The following is a 25,330-nucleotide window of genomic DNA, read 5'->3' as shown; positions in this document are numbered from 1 at the left end:
GGAAGAACTTTTCATTTTGTAGGCAGACCGTTTCTGTCCATGTTCTCTTAGCCGCTTTAGAACTTGCAGAAGCCGAGCCTCATGTTCCTCTAATGTCTTAGAGAAGACAATAAGATTGTCAATGAAAACCAGTACCTCTCTTCGATTAAGATCCCCCATGCACCGCTCCATTAACCATTGAAATATACTTGGTGCAATGGTGACCCCTTGAGGCATCCTGTTGAACTCCTAGAACCCCGTTTAGGACACACAAATGCGATCCTGTTTAGGACACACAAATGCCATTTTCTGTTTGTCGGCCTCTTCAATCTGAATTTGATAGAAGCCTGACTTTAAGTCAAGGACTGAAAACCATTTGGAGTTCATTACAACAAAGAAGGCATTCAACTTTCTGGAATTCAACTTTCTGAAGTTGACACAAGCGCACATTATTTTCCTCACTATCACTTTAGAAGCTAATGGGGACTCTGATTCTCTGATAATGCCTGCGTCGAGAAGCTCTTTGAGGTGCTTCCTTACTGCGTCTGCATCCTGCGAATGGATAGGCCTGGCCCGCTGCTTGAAAGGCGTGCTGTCACTGCGGTTGATGCAGTGCTTTACTATATCGGTTTGGCCATAATCCAAATCGTGCAGCGTAAATACATCAGACATGTTGTTAATTAGGTCCGTTACTCTCCTCTTCCATTCACATGATAGGGTGATTCCATTCATGATTCACATTCCCCCAATCACCAAAATCAGGAATGATCTTAGCTTTCCCAGGACTCTTATCTTTGCACTCGTGGGGTTTCCTCCCTCAATCACGCGTTGGACGGCATGCACTTCAGCCAGGGATTATTAAATCTGTTTGTGTCTCATTCTTCAGCACTACTGGTATCTGGATATTGCACTTCGGAGGTAAGGAATGCAGGCAACTAGCCACCAACAATCTGCTAGGCAAGGAAGATGACGCTGATGGCTCTACTGTTACCCAAGTCTCTGATGGCAGTCCGGGGATGTTAGCATATCCATCAAGGACTATGGTACTTTACTAGTACCGTTACTACTTCAGGCACGTCTCCTTTCAACTTTACTTGGTCCAAGGCACTGGCACCGGCTCGTCGCCTCCTCGTTTCCAAGACTCTTAGAACAGCTTAATAACCATGGCAACATGACTTAACTACCTGGGTTACTATATGTAAATATTGCACTACTGTATGGTATCATACACAAAGTAGGCCATAATTTAAAGCTCACTAGCATTTGAAGAGAATGACTTAACCCCCTGGGGTCGGCTATCGCGCCGACTCGATTTTTTTCCGTATGAGTGCAAAAAAAAAATATTAATTTTTATCTTATATGCTTGTGTTATACATCAATCGATCCTGTTTAGTGTGTATTTTTTTTGTGTATGCTCATAATAAAAACAAAGTGTTGTGCTTTTCGCTAAATAAAGAAAAATAAACATGATGCGAGTTCTGCCTACTCTCCGTCAGTGAAGTCAATTCTGAAACGCGTCCGAAAATGAACTAACTCAGCGAATACTCAGTCAAACAGGCAAACAGACACACAGGCATGAAGCTTGAATTATCTTCTTTTAAATGAAGTAATTTTTATAAAAAACAAATATTCACAGTTTATATAGTATGTAAAGAGAGAGATGTCAGTCGTTCTCATCTCAGCTAATTAAGTTTTAATGTGACTCCGCCTACGGAGACCGCGCGCTATTCAAACGCAAATGTGAGGCGATCCATACAAACCTGTGAAACGCCCACATCAGCTGGATAAGGCCGGTGAAACACTGGATGCGTGGCGTAAGCGTCTCAGCTGCGTGGCGTGTCCATTTTTATTTCGGCTCCCATGTTAACAGTTTAGAGTTTGCACACTGCCTGTGTGAGACGCGCGTCTCAGGCGCGGCACGAGCCGCGTGGAAAACGCGTGCATTCTAGAAATAGAACCGACGCCTATTTTTCACGCGACACGCAAGCGTCTTGGAAGCGTTTCCATGCAAAATTGAATAGGAAAATCTGTTTATTTGTCATTTTGACACGAATACATATTAATAAATGTCCTTTTGATGTTTAAAAGTGTCTAGGTTTTGACATAAATGCAAATATAAATGTAATTTTACAAAATATGATCGATTTTCAAATACTGCTGTATTGAATGAACAGCTTTTAGCAAACTCTATTGCTATAATGAGATGAGGAATATATACTGTATGTGTTTTGTCAAAAATAAAGTCATCAACTAACTAATGAATCCTTTACTTTGAAATACGTATGATAAAATGTATACTTTAGTTTTGAAAGACGTTGACTAGTTTTGAAAAGATTATAAAGTATGTATGTGCATGCATATATATATATATGTGTGTGTGTATATATGAAGAGTTCAGATGCAAAAGCCTCTAAATGCCATCTGAAATTTTCTCCTAGAATGATCATTTTTATGATCTGCCTATGCAAATAATTGTGAATTCTTTTGGCTCCCACCCACAATCTGTAAACATACATACATAAATACATTTTACAGTACAGTTCCCTACAATTACCAAAAATGTTGGGAGTCAAGGCAGTTATCTGATGGCCAGATGACCAAATGCAGAAAACAAATAAAGATGTTTGATATATTAAAACATTTGTGTATTATCAGTTCTTTTAATTTTATCATTAATAGGACATATATTCTCATACAGTCATTCAATCATTCATCCTCTGCCTAGATTCCGAGATGAGCCCATTAGGTAGTGAAATACTTGCGTTCTTTTCAAATTCTATTGAGCTTTAAATAATGGCATATTTTGTGTATGATTCTATACAGTAGTGAAATACATAGCAATATTTACATTTGATTTGACAGTTTATTTTAATAAATATAAAATATCTAAAAGTTGTGCATCATACCTGACACCTAGATGAACACAATACAGCTGTTTTTTGACCAAGTCATTCTCTTTAAATGCTATTGAAATTAGAAACGTTTATACCAATGTCGTATGTAGGGCTGTGCAATATGGCTAAAAAAAAAAAAAAAGTCACGATATAATGTTTCATATTGTTCGGTATCAATAATTATTGACATTTTTTATAACCTTTTTTTTTAAAGACAAGTAGAAAAGTTTGAATTTAAACCACTGTTTTTATTTTTTATTTTTTATCCACATTATTAAGGCAAACAACAAATTATATTAGTTTTAGCAGTCAAAAATAAAATGTAAACAAAAATATCTTTGTCTTGTATTAAAGATAAAGTAAGTGTTAAAGAAACTCTTGACCTTAAATAAAATGTTACAAAATGTGTGCAATGTAAAAGTGTAAACGTAGAACAATCAAGGCAAACTTTGAGGTTTATCAACATCTGTAATAAGTAGGGGTGTAACGGTTCACAAAATGCACGGTTCGGTTTGATACGACACAGTGGTGTCATGGTTAGGTACGTTTTTGATACACCAAAAAGAAAGAAATGCCAGAGAAATGTCCTTGATTTAAAAAAAATAACAATAATTAAAAGAAAAATTATTTTTAAATAAGTGTGAGTTTTTTTACATCTTGAAACTTTTAGTTTTATAAATATTTGAAGATGTACAAATAATGTTTTGGTCATCACATTAAAAATATTAAATATGATAATATTTGAGTTTTGAAGTGCTGGAAAAAGATGTGACGTACTTCAAAGCATTTTACTATTCCTGCTAAACTTCCATGGTTAACTTACAGTTAGTGTTACTACATTAAATCCATGGTGAATGTTGCTGATCTGTAGACTTATGACTAGTTAATTCATGGCACAATGTTTCTCCTTGTTTCCACGTCAGCTCTGTTTGATCCGTTAATAACAGAAATTTGAATGCTTCTCACTAGATCTCGCAGTGATGTTATTACTTCTGTGGTGAATTCAAATGCTTTCTTTACTGGATCTCTTAGCGATGTGTAGTAACGGTGTCGCTTGATCAAGATCAGCTCACGCTGCACTGTCCAAACTGTCCAAACAGTTGTTGTAAAGCAAAATAAAATGGACCGAAATTTACATATAGAATATTATAGGTTATATTTTTAAACAGACTGAATATTTTGGAAGTGATATCTGGAAAGGTGAATATGGGTTATTGAATTTTCAATAATAAAAATGTGTGTGAAATGTTTTGAATTGAAATATTCACAGCTTAAATATACAACAATGTTGAATTTCAGCAAGAAGTGCCTTTTCCCATTTTTGAACTGTCACCATTGTTATATACATGTATAAAGTAGTCAACATTTGAAGTGGATCAAAACCTTTCATTAAAGTTATACATGAATTTTGAACAATATCCCTTCTAGTCTTAGGACAACTTTGATTAACTTTTTTGTCCCACTTCAAATGTTGACTACTATAGTTTACAAGCACCTTGCAGAATCTGCAAAATGTTAATTATTTTAACAAAATAAGTGGGACCTGAATAAGATATTTTACTTAAAAGATGTTGACTTAAAATATCTTATTCAGGTCCCACTTTTGTTAAAATAATTAACATTTTGCATATTCTGCAAGGTTTGTGTAAAGTAGTCAACACTTGGTCCAATAACAGTCAACTATATGGTATGTTCCAACCAATCACAGACAGGGGGAGGGTGTTGTGAGGTTTTGAGCCAGCTTCTTCAGCTCCGACTTCGCGTGCAGCCGTGCACGAGCACAAAACCTCACAACACCCTCCCCCTGTCGGTGATTGGTTGGAACACTATTTGTTTTGGTTTTGAGTTGTTGGTGAAACCAATTGTTTTTGTGTGCAGATCTCAGATCCTAGGCTGCCTACAGAGACGCGTTTTTTTGACGGCATGCTTATGGGGCGGGCAGCTAGCGGATCGTTAGGAAAAATTAGATGAATGTGATCTTTTTTTTTTAGGCCTGAAATCACTGATACAACCTTTAAGATATGAGGGTTGCAAACTTTTTGAATTTGAAGATCTGGGTAAATTGTAATTATTTTGTCTTTTGGGAAACATCTAAGCATCTTCTGTAGCTTCTGAAGGGCAGTACTCAATGAAAAAATATAGTCTTTAAACAAAATAAGAAAAATGTACACATCTTCATCCTGTTCAACAGTTTACACCCCTGCTTCTAAATGCAATGTTTCTCCTTCTGTAGCATCAGTGAATGTTTCCACCTTTTGTAATATCATTTTTGCTTTTTTTTCCTTTCCAGCAGTGACTATGATGCACAAATTTGTTTCCTTAACCTATTTATTACCCAGATTCCATGAGTTTTGCATACGTGGCTGGTGCATTGTGGGCAAGAAGCAGACGTGTCCATACTGCAAAGAAAAAGTTGACCTTAAAAGGATGTTTAGTAACCCGTATCCTTTATTGCCTTCCAAAACAAAGGCCTGGCTTCATAGACAGGGCTTAGATTAAGCCAGGATTATGTCATATTTCATTTAGGACATTTAAGTATCTTGTATAAACGTGCCTCATTGGCACTGACATATTTTAATAAAGGGGGAGGAGGGGAGAGGGGGAGAGGGGGAGAGGGGGAGAGGGGGAGAGGGGAGAGGGGAGAGGGGAGAGGGGGGAGGGGGGTGAGAGGGGAAAGTGGGGGTGAGAGGGGGAAGGGGGGTGAGAGGGGGAAGGGGGGTGAGAGGGGGAAGGGGGGAAGGGGGGTGAGAGGGGAGAGGGGGGAGAGGGGGGAGGGGGGAGGGGAGAGAGGGGGTTGTCATCGCCAGTGGCCCATGCATATCGACTGTCACTAAAAATCAGTGGTAAAACGTGAGGAAATGCTAGATTTTTTTATAGCTGGCAAAGTTAAAGTGTAATGAAATACACTGACACCTTATTTTTGTCCTTTCAAAAGTAACAATGCTCTGCTACATATATTATCCTACAGTAATCATAATTGTATTTAAAACATGTGTACATGTATATGTATAATTGTCATTATAAAATATATATTTGTTTATATACACACTATAAATGCATATATTTGAAAATGATACGTTTTCCGCTTCTGAAAAAAACGTTCCTTACATAGCCTAGATCTACGCGCCCCCTAAACCCACATAATAAAGATGGACAGTGACATAGAAATTTGCACAAATTAAGCATACGTTCCATACAATTGAGGTATTATCGAAATATCTAAATTTTAATAACGAGTGATTATTTAACAAAAGGCAAGTAAAACAGTCAGGGTTACATTTTAGACACACACCTCTGAAGTGATAGAAAAGTCCTCGGGAACGCATCACTCGCAAGATGCAACCTGCATTGGTGTACAAGGCCGAAGTCCACCATTCTCCAGTTGAATGGTTGCTACACACACATAGTTTAGATGTGTCCGTGGTTGATGGCCAACCAACCGCCCACAGTCAGAGTCCAGCCCTGGCAGCATCGCGGGGAAAGATGCACTGGAACTTTTGCACCACGAAAACAAACGCGCGTCCCATCATTGCCTCTCTCATCTACTACGCGATATCACAGTTTGACATGTCTGTCATTGGAAAGTTCCATGTGGTGTCATGAATAATTAAGAGCAAGTGTCTTCTCATTTGATAAGAAAACTGAGTCACATGAATAATTATGAGACACCGATGAGTCATCAAAGTACTATACTGCTCGCTCTGACGTGGACACAATGAAGATTTTAAACCCGGAAGATGAAAATAGCGGGAAAAAACTCAAATTTAACCATTTTCCTCCTATTAAATCTAACAGATGCTAACATTGTCTTCAATGGTGTTCAACACACATACCTCTGTTAAAACCTCAGAAAATTTGGTTTAGGGTTTCATGACCCTTTAAGTTAAGTTTTGATACTGTGACAATCTCTACTGTGTTTGTTTTGTTTATTTGTTTTATCCTGACATTCAAAGCACTTTGGTCAACTATGGTTGTCTTTAAATGTGCTATACAAATACTTGAACTTGAGTGTAGGGAAATTGTCAGGCAAATGTATGGATTGGATGCTAAAAAGAAAAATATCCTTAAATAGAGCACTGCTTAAGGGGGACAGCCATTTGTAGTCGTGTCTGAAGCCATTGTGGATGTTATCGAGTGCACTCATTCAATCCCACTATGCAACGCAATATCGAGTGTACAACCAATGTACACTCAACAGCTAGAGAATACCCAAAATGCACTGTGAGGGTTAAATTAATTTCTGCATCTCACCAGAAGATGACGCCTGCAGTAGAATTATTCATCCATTCTTTTTCTAAATCGCTGGTCCAATATGGGCACAGCTTAATATCATATAAATTTCTTTTTAATTGATTATTAAATTGTTTAATTGAGGTTTAGTTTCCATGACAAAGTTCAAGATAAATTGTATTATTACTACTGGAGCTGCTAGTTTGCTAAGTTGCAAAGGATTATTAAACGGCAAGCACAAATTGTTCAAAAGTGCCAGCCCTTCTGGCTCACTCAGTGTTGGAATTCACTCACTCGTTTTCATTACCTCCTTTTATTCAAGCCACAAAAACCACATTGTAAATTCACAATACACAGTCTTTCAGCCAAGGATAAAGTCAGTACATACATATATTTGTCACAAATCTTTGTATTTTAAATGGAAAATGTGAGTGGATGCGGCAAAACGCTGTGGTGCGATTTGAACAGCCTGAGTCGTAGTTGGGCGCACACGTTAATGTTCGAATTTTGAAGACTTGGTGCTGCGCAGCGCTTCTGTGTGCTAACCTCTTTACGGATTTGCAAAACACTTATCCATTAAAGATGGGTCAGTACCCACTTTATTTGGACCAACTTGAAACGAATTATGATTTCACTTTTCTTACTTTAGTGCGTAATGTTGCTATTTGAGCATAAAAAACATCTGCAAAGTTACGACGCTCAAAGTTCAAAGCAAAGGAAGATGCTTGGTTTTAAAGAAATCGTTTCTAAGGACTACAGCAAACGGCTTGTAGGGACTACACGAGCTTCCTCCCGGGTTAGTCACATCACTAACCCTATAATTTACATAAACCCCACTCCGGGGAACGAGATTTATAGATTAGCATGACAGAATATGCTAATAAATGACTAGAAGATAACTACACATAAGCTACCTAAATTCATCAACTAACCATTCAGAAATGTCCTGTTGCATTCTACAAGTTGTCACTTCTTGAGTCTCTCCATCATTGTCTTACTCCAGTTTGAACATAAACATTGACATTTCCAGTGTGTGTCTGTGTAAGGTAAAAGGACACTAGCTCTTGAAGCTCCACCCCCTGTGCTGAGAGCAGCAGCTCATTTGCATTTAAAGGGACACACACAAAAACAGTGCATTTTTGCTCACCCTCAAAAAGTGACAATTTTAACATGCTTATTTTAACATTTTTAACATCCAATTTGTGCAACAAAATATCTGTAGGGAGTTTTGAGCTAAAACTACACACTTTGGGGACATCAGAGACTTATTTTACATCTTGTGAAAAGGGCATTATACCACCCCTTTAAAACAACATAATAGGCCATGACACATCACGTCGCCAAATGCTGACTATGTTGTCGCCTCCCTTCGGATGTGTCTGGGTTAAAAAGCTGCATTTGAACACACCGCAAAGACTACTGCTGTCTGCCATTTAGCATGTGTGTTCTGTGCATGTTTGGAAAGAACTGTCAGCAGGTATGAAAATATTCAGGTAAGATGAAGTAAAATTAGAAACTTCTCTCTGTGCCATCTTGACTTCTTTGCTTGCTATTTATCACTTTTTCTTTTATTCTTGTGCTCTTTTGCTAAACTGAACAGTAATATCTCTCATTGACATTCTGAATCAGGCGAACTGCCGCCGACATGAGCCTGACTAGAGCTGTTGTGTGTAAAACACTACAGGAGCATGTGACAGGGTGTTACAGGGTGTCATATAACACATTATCAGCCCCTTTTAATGTGTTTGATTCTCAAATTATAAGAATGTAAGAAAACTACCCATCTTGGACTCTGCAATGAATAGAGGAATGTTAAAGGATTGTGGTCAGAGTAAATGATAGCTGGAAACCCTCTTTTGTGTAGAACTACTTCCTTTTGCCACGGGTTCAGTTCTCAAGTTGACAGTGTGACAGTTGAGCCAGAGCCTCCGTTACTAAGTCTAAAACGTCACTTTAGAACCAGCAACAAAGGAATGTTGAGTCGCTTCAGTGATGCTTTTTGTATTATGTAGAGTACAGTATTATGGTATTATTAGAGAGATCGGCTAAACAAGTGTATTACCTGCATCTGATATTGCATTCATTCTTCAGGTCTATGTCCATAACATTATATCCAAAAAATCAGTTTGAATGTCCGCTGAGGAAAGCGATATGTTCGTCTTTGTCCTTCCCATGACAGTACTGCTAAAACAACTTTCTTTGTTCTTACTCACTCATAAAGTCAAGTCAAGTCACCTTCATTTATATAGCGCTTTTAACAATGTAGATTGTTTCAAAGCAGCTTAACAGAGATAAATGTATAATTTGAGGTAACAGAGATTGTTTTGGCTTTATAGTGGTTCTTTAATAGTTATTTTCCAGCTAAAGTTAGTTTTGATTTATTCGTTTCCGTCGTAACGATCATTTGTTATTAAATTAGGGGCCGCTAAGATGACACCATTCTCTCTACACAGACTTTAAACGCGAACCTGTGATAAACGCTGATGGCGTTCACATGCGCATTAAGAATTGGTTCTATAGTTATGTGCGTTTGAATATATGTGCGCAGGTAAAAACAATAAAGACAGTCTTTGCCACCATCTATTGGCGTAATAATGTAACTTTCTCTAAAGTCCATATTATGATCCTTTCTCAATAGCAAATACGGCATATTATTTATATAGAATAATATTTATTGAACAACAATTTTTAAAAGAACAACAATAGCCATTATAAAAGATAATAGGAAATAAACACAAGCAAATAATTCAGTCAAATGTACAAGCAGCACTCTAGTACAGGATTCAAGTGAAATATAGCCTAAATATAGTTATGAAACTTAATTTTCCCCTTAACCAAAATCGATTTGCTCTGAAACTAGTAATAGATTAATAAGACAAAAGATCGCCCGTTTGATATACCCCAAATTAATATCTCATGTTTAATCACTGTCTACATAAGAGCCAGCAGCAATTTCCGAAGGACTGGCCGAGATGAAGCTGTTTTCTGCGGGTACATGAGCACTGAACGGCCGGCTTGCCAGGATTGCCAGGATACAACTTCACCATATTGAGGGGCTGATGGACGGGACCATGTACCGTAAAAACTTGGACGAGAACCTCCTTCCCTCAGCCAAAACACTGAAGATGGGTCGTGGATGGGACTTCCAGCATGACAATGACCCAAAACATACTGCCCAGGCAACAAAGGAGTGGCTCAAGAAGAAACAAGGTCTCCAGACCTTAATCCTACTGAAAATCTGTGGAGGGAACTTCGAGTTGCAAAGCGACAGCCAAGAAACCTTTAGGATTTAGAGAGGATCTGTAAAGAGGAATGGACCAAAATTCCTCCTGAGATGTGTGCATACCTGATGACCAACTACAAGAAACGAAGAGGAACCTGAAACGAAGAGGAACCTCCCAAAAAACTAACCCCCCAAAAGAGGGTTTCCAGCTAAACAAACTTACAAATCAACAGGGGATCAAATAATTATTTCCCCCACTGTAGGTAGGTCTAAATCCGGGTGATCACTTATATCAATGTCATATATATCATCATATCCAGCCTTAAAACTTATAATTTTGTCAGTGTTTATTTAAAAACATCCAATTATGCGGAATATATGATGGTAAATATTTGAGTTGTCAATACAATATATAACAATACAATATATAGATCAGTATGCTGAATTTTACCCCAAAATTCAGCATACTGATAAAATGATAACTGCAAATCCACGTTTCACTGCCTGAGGTCCAGTTGTTTCTATGAATTGCAGCGATCCATTTGCTTCTCTTTTCGGTAGCTTTCTGCAGTCTATAAAAATATACCTCAGATTTCTTGTAAAATCTATTTATACAGTCAATCTCAAAGCTCTTTCCCATTTTAGTGTGTTGTGTGTTTTTCGCGACATTAACACTAAAAACCAATGTGGCCACTCAATCTTTTTGCCACTCAGTGGGCGTAACTGCAGTCACTCTGGCCAACGGTGACGTCACACCCATAGGGTATGGGTGCAGCCCTCTGACTACAATAGAGAGTCTATTGTAGTCAGTGTAGCGTAACTTTGTTTTAAAAAGTGGGTGGGACTTGCAAAAACATGGCAAAATGCAGTGCGTAAATGGTTGCATTTAACTCCACTTTTAGACATACATTTGTGAATTTCCCTTAGCACTGAGAGGCTCTGTAAAAAAAAAAACTGTAAATAATACATCAGCTCCATTGCGGATTCCCAGTGATCAAGGGCTTAGGGTGTTCCACATTGCAAGGGTTCTGCTTGTAGTGGGCACTCGTGCAATGTGTGCAATGTAAGCAATGATGTACATCCGAGTGAACGCGATGGAAGGGAAGCAAGAAAAGGGCATAAAAAAATTGGACTTACGTAGCCCTAGTTTTATATGACAGCGATGGTGTGTCGTGTTTCAGCCCTGTTTGCACATCGATTTGTCGCGAGGTGAAACTTTCATGGTAGCAGTGCCGCGTTGTTTGCTTTGTGTAGATTCGGTGTATGCTGCATTTGTAGAAGGCTAGCATTCCAAGCAAATATTAGCTGTGACCTACACGTATACACAAAAGGTCAAATGTGAGACTACAGACATTTACCTATTTGTACAGTAATACCTTGATAGGAATGTAATGTAATGCAAACCTTATTTTCATTCAGGAAGTTTCTCTCAGAACGCAAAATGATCGTTGGCAGTTTTAATCAGTTTGGCTGACTTTTCAGAATCATGATTATTATTCAAAATAATATCAGTTAATTTGTCTTGGATGTGAGGCTCTCTGTAATGCTTCTGAGCCAAGACGTCCACGTCTTCCCCTTGGGCAGTGGGGTTTGTAGTCTGCGACATGTTGGCACACTGGGAAGAAGAGACAGACACAGATCTGTGTGGGATATAAGCCTATATGTGGTGGAACAGCTAAGTGTCATTTCAGTGATTGTAAACCAACAGTGAAGTGTGGTGATGTCCAAGTGTTGATCTCAGTGTAGACTAGTGATGTGAAGCTTACGTCACTCTACTGAGTAAGGGAAAGTGAGAGAAAAAGGTTCAAACTAATTTAAATGGAAAGAAACCAGTCTTCTTTTTTCAATAGGATTTTTTTTTTTCAATAAATATTTTGTCAATGAAAAGCTGATTTCAAAAAGGTTAACAATATTATTGTTTAACATCATTTTTTTTTTTTTTTTTTATGATTGATGCAATTTGATATATTTCAGTCCTGCGTTCCAGAGGTCACCAAGAGGTCTTAAGAAAGTCTGTTTTAGGTCTTTGTCTTGGTAATCGCCCCCCTTTGGCATTAACTCATGATTTTCCTTGTCTTAAAGGATTAGTTCACTTCAAAATTAAAATTCTATCATCATTTACTCACCCTCAAGTTGTTTCAAACCTGTATGAATTACTGCTGAACACAAAAGAAGATATTTTGAAGAATGTCGGTAACCAAACAGTTGATGTCCAAAAGTTTGAAACAACTTGAGGGTGAGTAAATTTTGAAGTGCATAATTCCTTTAAGATGTGCCATATCTGAACCCATTTGTCATGTTAAACTGCCTAACTATTGACAGGTAGTTATCTCTTACAAGCGTTCTTTGTTTAGGAGTTGGTCTGTCTCAGCCTGAATGATGCCCAAAATGGCAGGTCTCCTGATTTTATGGTCCTGGGTGTTGATTGACTCTCTGTGGAATTCTGCTTCTTGGTTAGTTTGAACGGTTCATTGCGGTCTGATAAGTCAATTGTTTGCTTTTATTTCCAAACATTCTCTTCAATAACGTGAAGAGTAATGTTTCTTTCAATTGATAAAGTCAGGTAAATAATTTATGAACCACTCGTTTTAAAATCTTTTTAAATGACAAAAAGTACAACTGTCTTCAAAAAAAGATTATAATTCTGCCTAATTGGGCACACAACTTTTATATCTCCCCACCTAATACTAACAGCACTCTCTAACTAACTCCTCCCTAGTCTTCTACGCGAGTCTTCCAAGTACCCAAATATTGATGCCGTGGAATCTAACAAACAGTTAAGAATCATCTCAGGAGATGCACAGAAATAAACTAAAATACAAAATGCAACATTTAAGATTTACAACAGCAGAACAAGCTCAAAAAAGAATTTATTACATCAAGAAAATAATAAGACAACATAATCAAATGTTGTCAGTTGTGATTTACAAATGAGTGAAAAACAAACAAAATTACAGAACTGCAGTGTGGATCTGGTAAACTGCCTAAGCAACAGCTTATCAGCAGCCCCGACTACCAAATGCATGTTGTTTAACCAAGGCGTCCCGAAAAGTTTCAATTTCGCTTAAATCACACACCAATCAGACCAACAAAAACAACCACAAACACAAACAACTGGGTCACAACATCCAGCACCAACTCGCAAAAAAACTGAAAAAGTGTTACACGTGTAAGAAGTAGGCTCATACTTTCCATGTAAGGAAATAACAGTTTAAATCAGCAGGTATTAATAGTCTATATTCGTCATTCAAAAAGAGAAACCAAAACTAGGGCTGCAGATATACAAACCATGAATAAGCAGCATTTTGAATGTCTATCATGATCACTCACTTCATTCCCAGTGGCTCATGTTGTTATGAAAATATTTGCGTATTGGAATGCTCAGGTAAGATAACAAAATTAGATCAGACTTCTCTCTATGCCATCTTGGCTTCTTTGTTCGCTTTCATCACTTTTGCTTCTCGTGCACTGCACTGACTCGTTTGCTAAACTGAACAGCCAATCAGAGTGATCTTTCTCAATGCCAGCCCCAACGACATGAGCCTGACTAGAGCTGACTGCAAAAACTATCCCTACAGACGCTCACAGATGGCCCGATGTTGGCCAATGACCGACCGTCGGCTTGGTGTGTCACGGCCCTTAAAGGACTGTGGTCAGAGTAAGACTACTGAACATAAACCCTCACATAAACATCAACATTTTGAATGGCCCAAATCAATCCAAGTGCTCAATGACAGTCGTCTGATTTTTTTATTTTTTATTATTGAATCACATTAATAACACAATCAAAATATCAGTTTTCTGTATGTTACTGAAAAGTAACAAAATCCCAAAACTGGAGCATGGATCTGGAAAACTGGCTAAGCAACAGCTTAACCAGACTACCAATCGCACATTGTTTAAATAAGGCGCCATGACAAAGTTTCACTTTGGTTCACACACAGGTTCACTTAAGTCACGCCCCAATCGCACCAGACCTAAAAAAAAAATAAAAAAGAGGAAAAAACAACCAGAACCACAAACACAACTGGGCCTTAACTCCCTTCATAGTTTTTTGTTGTTGTTGTTGTTGTTGCTCAATTTTCTATACAAGATTATTTACCTTGTTAACGCCTAATAACTGTTGAAATGTGATTGGCTGATGGAAGCAATGTTTTTCTAGATACACAACTGTCCTCATGGACAATGATGGCAACACTTGGGTCACTTTCATGTTTGGTTGTTTTGTTATAGTGCCAACAAATGGCCAAACCCTGTTGCTTCTGTCTTCAGACATGTGTGTCAGTGTGTCAAATTTAGTGAAAACATTTCCTGTTCTAAAGTTATATCAATTTTGGTAAAAGCTGTGATATCCACTGCTTTTGACAACTTATTGACATTTTCCTGAAACTATAAGAAAAGTCTGCCAATCAAATTATTATTCTATTGATTTTATTCCAATCATGCGAATAGCCTAGAAACAGGTGTGTCTGTATTTATTTGATAAGTAGCTGTCTGCATGGAATAATGTATATTCAGCAGCTCATTACTGTTTCATGTCAGGATCTGGCAGGTTTCAACTTATTTAATGTTTAAATGAACCCATTTTGTTTGTTTTTAAATTTAGCACCTTAACTCTGTCTTTAGATGGGAGAGACCCCACGTCATGTACGGACAACTGCTGGATTGGCTGCGCTACCTTGTGGCCTGGCAGCCTGTTATCATTGGTCTGGTACAAGGCATCAACTACATCCTGGGTTTGGAGTAACAACAGCACCCAGTGTAGAGGGACCAGCATCCTTGATTCAAACTGCAGCCAATAAATGTCTTTGGTTTCTCAGAGACATCTCAGAGACATTTCTTTTTTCCTCCAATTACTGTCTCTGAGTTTTGCTGTGCTAATGTGTCATCAAATGAAATTCTACTAGCAGTCTGATGTTGGATGTTTTTGTTGGCATTTTTTGTCTGACATTTGTTGATGGACTACTTGAAGTTTGGACCTTTGAAATTTGCATAAACAATTTACCATGTGCACATTGGGTTTTATAAAAAATAAATAAAATTGCTGTAAATATGTGCTCACCATAAGCACACTGGGCTATGCGCATGCGTTCTTTTACTGGTGTGTGAGTAAGTAGTACTGAAGGAAAAAGAATGATTTAAAACATTTTTAATTTGACACACTCTTGTGGATTGAATTAAGCATTTGAAATTACCAGTAATCGTTATCCTGAAGTTCTAGTGATGAGCAATGCACATGTCATGATTAAGAAGATGATTAGCAGACCGTATACAGTAAAGACAGACACTGCCCGACTCATTCAGTGGTCAAGCAGTCCTTTTCCCAGTTTGAGTAGGTCTGATGAAATGTACAACCGCTCTGACACACACAGGTATGCTGTTGTATGCAGACAGAAAGTACCCTAATGATGACGCCTTCCTTATTTTTCTTAACATTATGAAAAAAATATTGTCGAATTTGAAGCAAACTGAAATATTTGTGTTTAATTTTTAAATGTTCTCTCAGTGACGCGTTGATGTATTATTTTTGAAAAATCCAAAAATAAATATCTGTTCTGTTTACACTAAAAATATTTAAACATCCTAATATATATTTTCTTTATAAACAGAATTCCTACAACAAATAAACTCATCTGCCAATGGAAATGAATGAGAATAATATGCTTTTTAAACAAGACTGAATTGAAAAATTTTGCAATGTAATGTGTTGGCACAGATGGCATTTACAGTCCGTATTATTGTGTACTGTTGAACTTGCCAGTATAAAATGGATGGGTTATTTCGGGGAGAAGACGGTGGCAATGCAGGTATGCACAATTTTACATTAATTGGGCTTGATAAAGGGAATTTACTTTTGTGAGTATATGTAAAATCTGTGTTGTGTAGTGTGTGCGCACAACAGGTGAAATCTTTTTATACATTATTTAAGTTTTATACATGAGGCCTCTGGTCTCCAGAATATTTTGTAATGGAAGAAAAAATGCAACATGTTAATACATCAAGTAATGTATTTAATATAGTTATCCATATGGAAATCTAATATATGTATTATGTACAAATATGAAATAACCATATATGAAATATATCCTCATATAAAGTAAAAACGTATATGCACAGCTATGTATGAAACCTATTAGAAATTGGAACAATTACATGTGTTGACATAAATATAGCCCATAAAATGTTTTTGTATGTATAATTCATATTTTGAAATATGCCATAATTATTAGTACACATGGCATGTCAATGTGTTTATATAGACCTACAAATTACCCATAAATGCACACTTTATTAGTCCGTAATATATGCAGTGTTTACAAATCATTTGCAAAAGTTTATAGTTCATTTATAGTTTATAGTAAATATGCATTTTAAGTCTACATTAATAGACTATATACAAACGGTGAGTTCTTCATACATTGTCACTAATTAACAAAAATTTTTTTTTATTTGCTCATATATAAAGAGTTAAATAATGTATTAACCATGAATAGTTCTCACTTTAGATTAGGTCATGGAATAACGGAAAATGTCATTAAGTGCTTTAACCCAAACTTTATTGGACATTAATTGCATTAATAATAAAAATTCCTTAAAATGTTTACAAATATATTAAGCCTATCCCCAAAGCTGAATATTTTTACTTAAAAAATTATAAAACAATGCTGTTAATATGAAAAACATACAAATACCCTTTAGTTCATGTTGTTAAATACATCAGTTAGGGGATAGAATATACAGTTTGTACAGTTTACAAATCATTATTTATATGGAAAGTCACAATAAAAAAATTGGAAACCCAACGTGTGTGTGTATGTGCGTGTGTGTGTTCAGTGTTTAAGGAACACTATTAATGCAATTAATGTCCAATTAATTGGTTTAAAGCAATGGTAACACTTTACAATAAGGTTCCATTAGTTAACATTAGTTAATGCATTATGAACTAACCATGAACAACACCTCTGTTCAGCATTAGTTAATATTTGTTAACGTTAACTCACACATATACTAATGCATCAATTCACATTAACAGTACGGTTACTTAACATTAGTTAATGCATTAGTTAACATGAACTAACCATGAACAATTCCTGTAAATAGATTTACTGTTTTGTAAGGTTAACTTACTGTACATATTTACATTAGTTTACGTAGCACACACTAAGTATGAACATTTCTAACTCACCATGTTACCCTAAATGTAAAAATACTGTTGTGTACCTTATCAACACTCTTTTATATATATATAAGGCATTGATTTGTTGGTAAACATAATTCTACAGCAGAAAAATATGTTGTTCATGTTTATACGCACTTTACTATCATTACTGCATCAAATACTGCAAGTATTTATTGGATTGAGTGAACCTTATTGTAAAGTGTACACTATTTCAACATTAACTGATGTGTTACTAACATTTGTAGACTCTTTATTGACATGACTTACCATTAATAAAGCATTTATTAATGGAATTTATAAACGTAAAGTGTAGTACACTATTTCAACATTAACTGATGTGTTACTAACATTTGTAGACTCTTTATTAACATGACTTACCATTAATAAAGCATTTATTAATGGAATTTATGAACCTTATTGTAAAGTAATGTACTAACATTTGTAGATTTGTTACAAAGCAGTGATTATTGATTTTACTGAACCTTAAATGAGTGAAAGTCAACACATTCACACATCACTTGCATTTTCAAAACCTTTACTACATTACATAACAATGGTATCATTTAACAATGTGTACATATTACAAATGAATAAAAAGACTATTGGAAATTCATTTGTACAACTGTAGTGTTTTTAAAATTATTTAAAGTAAGCAAGAAAAATCATCTGCAGCAAAATTGCAAAATGTACAAAATAAGAAATATTATATATAAATATGGAAATATATATACTGTTTATATCAATGAATGGGACTATGGAAGAGGTGTTTCAAAAGAGTAAAAATAAGAATGATCTGGGAGTGAGCCAACATGGTCAAGTTAGGTTGGAGAAATAAAGGACTTCGGGAGTTATCAGCTTTGTGTTTTAAAGGTGAGATTTTCGATGAATATCCTTCAGTCTTCCAAGAGGACCATTTTTGTGCCGATTTCCAAGCCAGTAAGTCCACTCTATCAGCTTTAGATGTTGTTTTAGTAGGTCCTCTGTCCTATTTCCTCTAAAGCCCTATTCGCACAGGATTAGTGTTACCCCTGGACCTCTGGCCCCCGACTGAGCCTGGGTTCTCCCAAGGTTTTTTTTTCTCCATTAGGTCACCTGATGGAGTTTTTCGGTTCCTTGCCACTGTTGCCTTTGGCTTGCTCAGTTGGGGATATTTGGATATTTAATTTAATCAATCAACGATACTATTGATCAGCATTACCAAACATGGACGTTCCATTAGAAACAAACATTGATGTATTGTTTTAATTTATTACTGTGAAGCTGCTTTGATACAACCTATGTTGTGAAAAGCGCTATATAAATAAACTTGACTTGACTTGACTTGACCTCTGTAATTAAGAAATTACCCCCTGACGTCTGTGTTTTTGGTGGCTCATTCACACGGGCAAATAAATGTCCGTAATTCCCTCGATTTTACGGACTTTAGTCAGGATATTCAATTCAATTCAATTCAAATTTATTTGTATAGCGCTTTTCACAATACATATTGTTTCAAAGCAGCTTTACAGAAAGTGCATTTCAGAAATGTACATTGAGAAATACAGTTAGTTAATCATGTATTGATTTAGGGCATAAACATAGCCAGCGCCGAGTCGTCTCTGCACGGGTGTTGGAGAATCTGTAGTTTCCATGAGAGGCTGGATACAAACTGGAGCTGACGATCTGTATTTACCTCGGGACTGGCGTCCCGAGATAACAACAGAAAAGCATATGGGAAATAATTAGCGTAGCTGCTGTTCGCAATATTAATGCATTCAATCTGATTCAACTGTAGTATAAAATGTAAGTATTATGTGAATGCCTGGCTGAAGAGATGCGTCTTTAATCTAGTTTTAAACTGGGACAGCGAGTCTGAGCCTCGAACAATATCAGGAAGGCCATTCCAGAGTTTAGGAGCTAAATGTGAAAACGCTCTCCCTCCTTTAGTGGACTTAGATATCCTAGGAATGACCAGAAGCCTCGAATTTAGTGATCTTAAAGAGCGCGATGGATTGTAGGGCGATAGAAGTTCCGTTAAATACACGGGAGCTAAACCATTTAGGGCTTTATAGGTCAGTAGCAATACTTTGTAATTGATACGGAACTTTATAGGTAACCAATGTAGAGACGACAGAATTGGGGTTATATGATCGTATTTTCTTGATCTAGTAAGAACTCTAGCAGCGGCATTTTGGACTAACTGTAGCTTGTTTATTGAGGATGCAGGACAACCAGCTAATAAGGCATTACAGTAATCTAGTCTCGAGGTCATGAATGCATGAACTAACTTTTCTGCGTCAGAAACAGATAGCATGTTACGTAGCTTAGCAATGTTTCTAAGGTGGAAAAAGGCTGTTCTTGTAACATATGAAATATGATTTTCAAAAGACAAGTTGCGGTCTAATATAACACCCAGGTCTTTTACTGTAGAGGATAAAGTAACAGGACACCCTTCTAAATTAAAGTTGTATTGTAAGAGGTTTTGTGGGCAGTTTTTTGGACTAATAAGTAATACCTCCGTTTTATCTGAATTTAATAGCAGAAAATTACATGTCATCCAGTATTTTATATCTTTAACACACTCTGTTAATTTAGATAATTTAGCGTTTTCATCTGGTCGTGATGAAATATATAATTGAGTGTCATCAGCATAACAGTGGAAATTAATTCCATGTTTTCTTATAATATTACCAAGTGGCAGCATATATATTGAGAATAGCAGAGGGCCTAACACAGATCCTTGCGGTACACCGTAGTTTACTGACGTTATCTTCGATTTTTCCCCATTTACGCAGACAAAATGGTAACGGTCTGATAAGTATGATCTGAACCAGCTTAATGCCTGTCCCTGAACACCAGTGTAGTTTTGTAGTCGGTCCAAGAGTATTGTGTGATCTATAGTATCGAACGCAGCACTAAGATCAAGTAAAACTAGTATTGAGATACAGCCTTGGTCAGAAGCTAAAAGTAAATCATTTGTGATTTTAACGAGCGCAGTTTCTGTGCTATGGTGCGGCCTGAATCCAGACTGAAACTTTTCATAGATATCATTTTCTTGCAAGAAAGAGCACAGTTGAGCGGACACAACTTTTTCTAGTATTTTAGACATAAATGGAAGATTTGAAATGGGTCTGTAATTTGCTAGGTTATTATGATCTAATTGTGGTTTCTTAATAAGAGGTTTTATAACTGCCAACTTGAATATTCTTGGAACATGACCTAAGGATAAAGATGAGTTAATAATATTGAGGAGAGGCTCTTCCACTATAGGTAACACTTCTTTCAGTAGTTTAGTTGGTATTGGATCTAATAAACACGTTGTTGGTTTAGATGCAATGATAAGTTTATTTAACTCTTCCTGTCCTATAGTTGCAAAGCGCTGTAATTGTTCTTGCGGGGTGATAATTGAGGCTGAATCATAAGACACCATTAAAGATTGTACATTTACAATTGTGTTTCTGATGCTTTCTATTTTCTCAGTGAAGAAATTCAGAAAATCATTACTACTACACTGTAACGGAATATTTTGCTCCGGTAACGTCTGTTTATTTGTTAGTCTAGCGACGGTGTTAAATAAAAACCTAGGATTATTTTGGTTGTTTTCTATTAGTTTGCGGAGATGCTCAGCCCTGGCTGCTTTTAGGGCCTTTTTATAACGTGACATACTGTCTTTCCATGCGATTCTAAAGACCTCTAGATTAGTTTGTTTCCATTTACGCTCTAAATTACGAGTTTCTCTCTTTAGAACATGCGTAACACTGTTGTACCATGGTGCTTTAGTTTTCTCTCTAACCTTTTTTAATCTAATTGGTGCAACGATGTCTAATGTACTAGAGAAAATGGTGCTCATAGTGCTAGTCATTTCCTCTAGTTCATCTGTTTGTTTGGGTTCACTGAGCAGCTGAGATAGATCAGGTAAGCTATTTGAGAAATGATCTATAGTTGTTGGAAGGATTGTTCTGCCTGGTCGATAACGCGGCGCAACATGACAAATTTCAGCGGTACGTAGTATGCAAGTGACCATGTAATGGTCAGTGACTTCATCACTTTGCGGTATAATATCTATATCGGTTGGATCGGCTCCATGTGATATAATTAAATCTAGCGTATGATTAAGACGATGAGTGGGACCAGTTACGTTTTGCTTGACCCCAAAGGAGTTTAATAAATCTGTAAACACAGCCCCTAAAGCATCATTTGAATTATCTACGTGTATGTTAAAATCTCCAACAATTAATGCTTTATCGACATTGACCAAAAGATCTGAGAGAAAGTCTGCAAACTCTTTTAGGAAATCAGCGTAAGGCCCTGGCGGTCTATATACAGTAGCCAAGGCTAGAGATATGGATTTCTTTCTTACATCTAAGAGAGTAACATTTAGCACAAGTACTTCAAACGAATTAAACCTGTGACCTGTTTTCTGAGTAACAGTAAGAATATCTTTATAGATTATAGCAACACCACCGCCACGACCAATCAGACGGGGCTCATGCTTGTAACAGTATCCAGGAGGAGTAGACTCATTAAGACCGAAATAATCATTTGGTTTAAGCCAGGTTTCAGTAAGGCAAAGTACATCGAAACTATTATCTGTGACCATTTCATTTACAATAACCGCCTTAGGTGTAAGCGATCTGATGTTTAAAAGACCTAGCTTTATAAATTGTTTTTGTTCACTAATATTGAGATTTTCTGGTTTAATCACAATTAGATTTTTCTTAGATCCTGCAGTAGATTTATTATTTGATCTCACTAAGCGAGGAATAGACACAGTTTCAATATAATGTTCTACATTGGTACTTATATCAATTAAGTTTGGACAGCAAAGAGTGTGATTTGGACTTTGACTTACTAGTCATATGGTGTGTAGCGTCTTGGAGATGTTGTCCGACAGAAGAGCCGCTCCGATTCTGCTGGGGTGAAGGCCATCAGCACGGAAGAGCCTAGGTCGCTCCCAGAAAAGATTCCAATTATTTACAAAGAGCAGTCTCTGTTCATTACACCATGACATTAACCATTCATTTAGAGCAAATAATCTACTGAACCTTTCGTGTCCTAGTCGGTAGGTGGGAAGCGGTCCAGACACGATGATCGTTGTTTCAGGCGATGTACTGCGTACCGTCTCGATCAGGCTCCTGTAGTCCTTCTTCAGAACCTCCGACTGCCGTAGCCTGATGTCGTTCGTTCCCGCGTGCAGCACGACAGCTCCGACGGGCTCGTCACCGTTCAGAATCCCGGGAACCTGTGCAGCGACATCGAGAACACGAGCACCAGGAAAGCAGTGAGTGCGAACCTTACCTTTACCTATGGTAGCACGGACATGCCGGACGATGGAACTGCCGATGATCACAGCGTCGCATTCCGTCTCGCGTAGAGGGGAGAAGCGGTTCCGGGTGGAGATCTCGAAGGCCGGGAGGGGCGGAGAGGTCCTAGCTCTGGTCCTGGCCCGCGTCTTCCGCTGTGGAATCACCCAGGGTCCATGTTGTTGTGTCGGTGCCGGAGTGAATGAAACCAGGGATGATCGCATCCTGGGCAGAGAAACACATGGAGTAGACGAGGTCGGAGTCGAAAGGTTACTAACCACTGACCTGTGAGCATCGGCGCGTGATGTTTCAAGCGCGAAACGTCGATCTCGTAGCTCGGCCTGTCTCTCTAGTAGGTCGCGGATCTGCTTCTCCACGGTTTCCAGCTCTAACTGCACAGAATGCAGCTCGAAGGTGTCCTCACCTGCACTCAAAGGTAACGTTAGACACACATCCGTTATATTCGCCATTATAGCAGATGTGCTATAATGGCGAATTATAGCTTTCAGTGATACGGGTGTAAATAAGTCGATCGATAGGCGCGACCACGCGTGTAATGCTAGCGGGCTAAGGCTAGTAGCGGAAGTTCGAAAGGTTGGATATATGTAGCGATATCAGAGCAATCCGATTGTTTTTTAAGGAGAATAGTATTCCAGATATGTTCACACGCTATAAAAAATGAAAAAGTTCGTTTGTAAAAGAGTGTAAAGAAGAAAAACAAGGTTTCTGAATTAATTCGACGGAGCTCCAAACACAACAACGCACTCAGTCGCGACGCATGCGCATATCAAAAAAGAAAAAAATAGGATATGACATCACAGCTGCATAACATCTGCTCACCAACAGAATCGCAATGGCGGCGAAGAAGAAAAATAGACATTAGACACGCGAGGAAACCTTGACTTTATTATCGGTGTGGGGTGAACCCGGCTACCAAAGGCAATTTGAACAAATGGTGCACAACCACACCGTGTGGGAAAATATATTTAAAGAGCTGGTTACGCGGTGCCCGTCAACCCAGGACTTTGGGGACTGGACAAAGTGTAAGGAGAGGCTCGACTACCTCTGTAGAAAGTACCGCGACTGCCTAAAAAATAACAGAAAAACAGGCTCGGAGCCAGTTAAATGCCCATATTTTGAGGATTGACGCTGTTTTAGGTAAGACCTGTTCAAAACTTTTCAGTAAAATTACAAATAAATATTTTAGTTACTGCGGTGACTTGGCTGTTAGCTAATTGCTAATGTCGATTCGGCTGAATGTTTTCACATTTCTCATAGGCTGTAGACCCATGAACAACCCAGGAGACATGAGGACAGATAACGGGGGAAGTTCAGAAGATGAAATATCTGAATGCAAGTTACAACAGCTTACTACGAGAGGGCTGTTATTACTACTTTACTATACTTGATCATATTGAATGATACTACCTCGGATGATTGTGCTTTTCTTTGGTTCAAGAAAGTGCCAGTGCTGTAAAACCTCTTTTGTTTTTGAAGCGATATAATCTCAAAGCAATCATGCTCCTGTGACCTAATATATCTAATAACATAATATCTGTGCTATATTGACCTCTTTGTTGATGTATATGTTTGACACATTACTTTAGGGCGTCGCACAAGGAAAGGAAGAAAAAGTCAGATACTAGAGGCTCTGGACAAAGGTCTGGATCGTCTCATTCAGGAGGACAGTTCTCATAATTATGAAAAGGAGAGGTTCAAGTGGGAAAAAAATGTGGAGAAGAACAGGATGGAGCTGGAGAGAAGACGCCTGGAGTTTGAAATGAAGAGGATGGAGGCAGAAGAAAGAAGAGCAAAAGAGAACCGAGAATTGATGTTTCAACTTTTACAATGATTGAGGCCCATGTCTCACCTTTTATGGCTTCTCATCACTCACCATATTTTCAGGGCCCATCAGCTGAGGGGATGGATTTTTCATCCTCAGCTTCTGGTTCATCTAATCACACATCATCATTTAATATGCTCCACTACAATGATTCATCTTAGTTAGATTAGCCTCATTAAGGAAAAGTCATTGTTCTCTTCATGTTTTAAGTTATGTTCTGATGTTTGTAAAATATACTTAAGTAATAATAAGTTATTAAAATGCAGTAATACGTTTCATATGCAAACTGCACACATTTTCACGTTTTAAGTTATGTTCTGATGTTTGTAAAATATACTTAAGTAATAATAAGTTATTACAATGCCGATACGTTTCATATACAAACTGCACACATTTTCACACCAAACCTGAAAATGTTTTTTATTTTACAGTAAAGAGTAAAAGCTTTTTTTGCACAATTGTTCTTTTTGTTAGAATGTTTACATTTTATATTTGGAAAGAAATAACTTTTTTTGGCAATAACTTTCCAATAAAATGTTACTGGATAAAATAGAAATTGACTGCATTGTTTGACTGATATCCAACATTTCATGGTTTTCATTTTATTGTCTTGTGTTGATGTGGGCTACCAGGGCTTCCCGGATGTGCTCTGCTGTGGAGAGGCCAGGTAAATCAGGCTGCTCTGTCTCTGTCTGTCTA

The 25,330-nt window shown here is 37.4% G+C and overlaps 1 protein-coding gene and 1 long non-coding RNA gene across 3 annotated transcripts in view; both read left to right on the top strand.

The window, feature by feature from the left end:
* rnf121 (ring finger protein 121) overlaps window positions 1-17,127 on the top strand; it is a 90,137-nt gene extending 73,010 nt beyond the window's left edge. For both annotated transcript variants that reach the window (XM_079846985.1, XM_079846986.1), the window contains 2 exons: window positions 5,213-5,314; window positions 14,953-17,127. In XM_079846985.1, coding sequence (XP_079703111.1) covers window positions 5,213-5,314; window positions 14,953-15,073 — 223 coding nt within the window. In that variant the 3' untranslated portion in view covers window positions 15,074-17,127. The remainder of the gene's footprint in view (window positions 1-5,212; window positions 5,315-14,952) is intronic.
* A 6,751-nt stretch (window positions 17,128-23,878) lies between these two features.
* Window positions 23,879-24,819, top strand: LOC307144652. The gene is made up of 3 exons (XR_013818802.1): window positions 23,879-23,946; window positions 24,067-24,141; window positions 24,396-24,819. It is a non-coding gene; the product is annotated as an uncharacterized lncRNA (long non-coding RNA).
* Window positions 24,820-25,330: the final 511 nt, after the last annotated feature.

Source organism: Squalius cephalus (genome assembly GCF_949319135.1).
Source record: "Squalius cephalus genome assembly, chromosome: 17".
Taxonomy (NCBI): Eukaryota; Metazoa; Chordata; class Actinopteri; order Cypriniformes; family Leuciscidae; genus Squalius; species Squalius cephalus.
Note: the sequence above shows the minus strand (reverse complement) of the source record. Positions and strands in the feature narration are given on the sequence as shown.